Genomic DNA, 2862 nt, shown 5'->3' with positions numbered 1-2862 from the left:
GAGGCCCATCGATGATTGATCAAGTCCTTGTCACTGTACCTGGCGAACCAATGCAGAAGAAATTGCGTCTTGAGCCTATAACTTTTGATGATTCCGATTTGGAATGAGTTCAAGTCCCCCACCAAGATCCTTTAGTCATTAACGCAGGAATTGATGAGCCCTGCTATAACGTAAAGAGGATCCTGATCGACAATGGGAGCTCTGTTGATGTCTTGTTCTATACAACTTTTCTCAGTTTGGGATTGACAAGGGAGATACTTCAACCTGCATCCGGACCATTATATGGTTTTGATAATCGACCAGTGAGGGTTGAGGGAACAATAAATCTTCCGGTTGTCTTGGGAGATTTTCCTCGACAGATAATCCACTCAGTTCAGTTCATCGTTGTCAAATCAGAATCAGCGTATAATGTTATCTTCAGGAGATCGTGACTTCTGTAACACACTTGAAGATCAAGTTTCCAACCCCAGCAAGGATCGGCATCGTACGAGGTGATCAACAGATAACACAATCATGCTACCTCAGACAAGCTCAACCACGCCCGTCAATGACACTTAGCATTGAAAACTTCGATCTTCGAGATGAAGATGTATCTCAACGGGCTTCTCCCATGGAAGACTTGGTTCAAATCCCACTCTCTGACGAACATCCCTCGAGAACAGTGCAGCTTGGTTCCCTACTCTCCGATGAGAAAATGTCAGAGCAAGTAGATCTTCTCCGAAGGAATCAAGACATTTTTGCATGGACTCCAGCCGACATGTCTGGAGTTAATCCAGAAATAATCATGCACTCTTTGAAGGTAGACCCGACCTTTAAACCGGTTATCCAGAAGAAGCGCAGTTTTGCCCGACCGCTTACAAGCTATTGAATAAGAAGTCAACAAGCTTCTCGAAGCAAAGTTCATACGAGAAGTACACCATCCTGCATTGGCCAATGTCGTCATGGTGAAAAAAGCTAATGGTTCATGGAGAATGTGCGTCGACTATACAGACCTCAACAAAGCTTGCCCGAAGGATAGTTTTCCCCTCCCGCGCATAGATCAACTCGTTGATGTCACGTCTGGACATCAAATGCTAAGCTTTATGGATGCATACTCAGGAGACAATCAAATGAAGATGAACTCATTGGACGAGGAGGTCACCTCTTTTCAAACAGATAAAGAACTTATACTGTTATCAGGTTATGTCATTCGGGTTAAAAAATGCTGGTGCAACTTATCAACGACTCATGAACAAGGTCTTCAAAAACCTTCTCGGGCGTACAATGTTTATGTTGATGACATGTTAGTAAAAAGCTTGGAAGCATCCCAACACATTTCTCATCTGGAGGAGTGTTTCCAACTCCTTCGTCAGTATGACTTACGACTTAACCCGACTAAATGTGCTTTCGGGTTCACATCAGGGAAGTTTCTGGGATTTATGGTTATACATCGTGGGATTTAAGCAAACCCAGAAAAAATCAAGGCGTTGAAAGAGATCGTACCTCCAAAGAACATCAAGGAGGTGCAACGATTGAATGGTCGTATAGCCGCCCTATCCCGGTTCTTAGCTCGTTCTGGAGATAAGTATATGTCGTTCTTCAAAATCCTAAGAGGAGCACGGAACACAGGTTTTCAATGGACAGATAACTGTCAGATTGCTTTCGAACAACTTAAGGCATATCTGGCTTCACCGCCCCTTCTCTCAAAATCCATCCAAGGGGAAATGTTATTTATCTATTTAGCTATTTCACCCCATGCAATAAACTTTGTCTTAATCAGAATAGAAAACACAATCGAGAAACCAATATATTACGTAAGTAAAGCTCTCTTTAATACAGAAAATCACTATCCGATGGCGGACAAGACTGCACTAGCCCTGGTATTCTCAGCAAGGAGACTTCGTCCTTACTTCCAGGCTCACACTATTGGCGTTTACACGCAACTCCCTTTGAAGGCAATCCTACAAAAACCAGAAACATCAGGAAGATTAGTTAAATGGTCAGTAGAATTGGGAGAATTTGACATTCATTATTTACTGCGACCAAACATCAAATCACAGGTGTTGGCCGACTTTGTGGTAGAATGTACAGTGTCTATCGCTGATGAACCACCCTCTTCTCTTCCACAGTCACCTCAGTGGACACTATATGTAGAAGGAGCATCTGGAAACTCAGGGGCTGGTGCAGGAATACTACTCATCTCCCCAAAGAAAGACATTTTGGAGTACGGACTTCGTTTGAAATTCTCGGCCACCAATAATGTTGCTGAATATGAAGCGCTTGTCGCCGGATTAAAGCTTGTCATCAACTGCGAAGTACGAAATATGATTATATACACTGATTCGCAACTTATTGCATCTCAAGTAGAAGGAGAATTTGACACTCATAACTTACAACTAGTGCAGTATCTCAGTCTGGTAAAAACACTTCTCGCCCAAATTGAAACATGTCAGCTCATTCATATACTTTGAGAGCATAACACCCGAGCTGACGCCCTCTTCAAGTTTGCGACTTCAACAACTGGAGATCTCCATAAAAGAAGGTATATTGAGGAGATACATTTTCCTAGCATCCATGGCCGTGGGAGATACTATTTATAGATGACCCAAGGGAGCCATCTTGGATGGATCCCATCATCTCTTTCCTCCAAGACGGAACACTGTCAGATGATGCTACTACATCAATTCGCATCTGACGCATGGCTGCCGACTTCATCCTTATCGGGGATGAACTGTATAAGAAGGCATTTGTAGGTCTGTATCTCAAGTGTCTTCCTCCATCTGAAGTTGATTATGCTCTACGAGAAGTTCATTCCGGAATATGTGGGGAGCATCTTGGTGGCAGGGCACTTGCTCTTAAAATAATGAGGCAAGGCTTCTACTG

The 2862-nt window shown here is 43.2% G+C and overlaps 1 protein-coding gene and 1 pseudogene across 1 annotated transcript in view; one reads left to right on the top strand and one right to left on the bottom strand.

The window, feature by feature from the left end:
• LOC110031887 overlaps positions 1-2862 on the bottom strand; it is a 41443-nt pseudogene that overhangs the window by 20048 nt on the left and 18533 nt on the right.
• Positions 2678-2862, top strand: part of LOC110031881 — an 803-nt gene continuing 618 nt past the window's right edge. Inside the window, exon 1 of the mRNA XM_020735307.1 lies at positions 2678-2852. Coding sequence (XP_020590966.1) covers positions 2678-2852 — 175 coding nt within the window. The remainder of the gene's footprint in view (positions 2853-2862) is intronic.

The sequence above is a fragment of the Phalaenopsis equestris genome, unplaced genomic scaffold, assembly GCF_001263595.1.
Source record: "Phalaenopsis equestris unplaced genomic scaffold, ASM126359v1 Scaffold000858, whole genome shotgun sequence".
NCBI classification, from domain to species: domain Eukaryota; kingdom Viridiplantae; phylum Streptophyta; class Magnoliopsida; order Asparagales; family Orchidaceae; genus Phalaenopsis; species Phalaenopsis equestris.
This window is presented reverse-complemented; position numbering and strand designations above follow the sequence as displayed.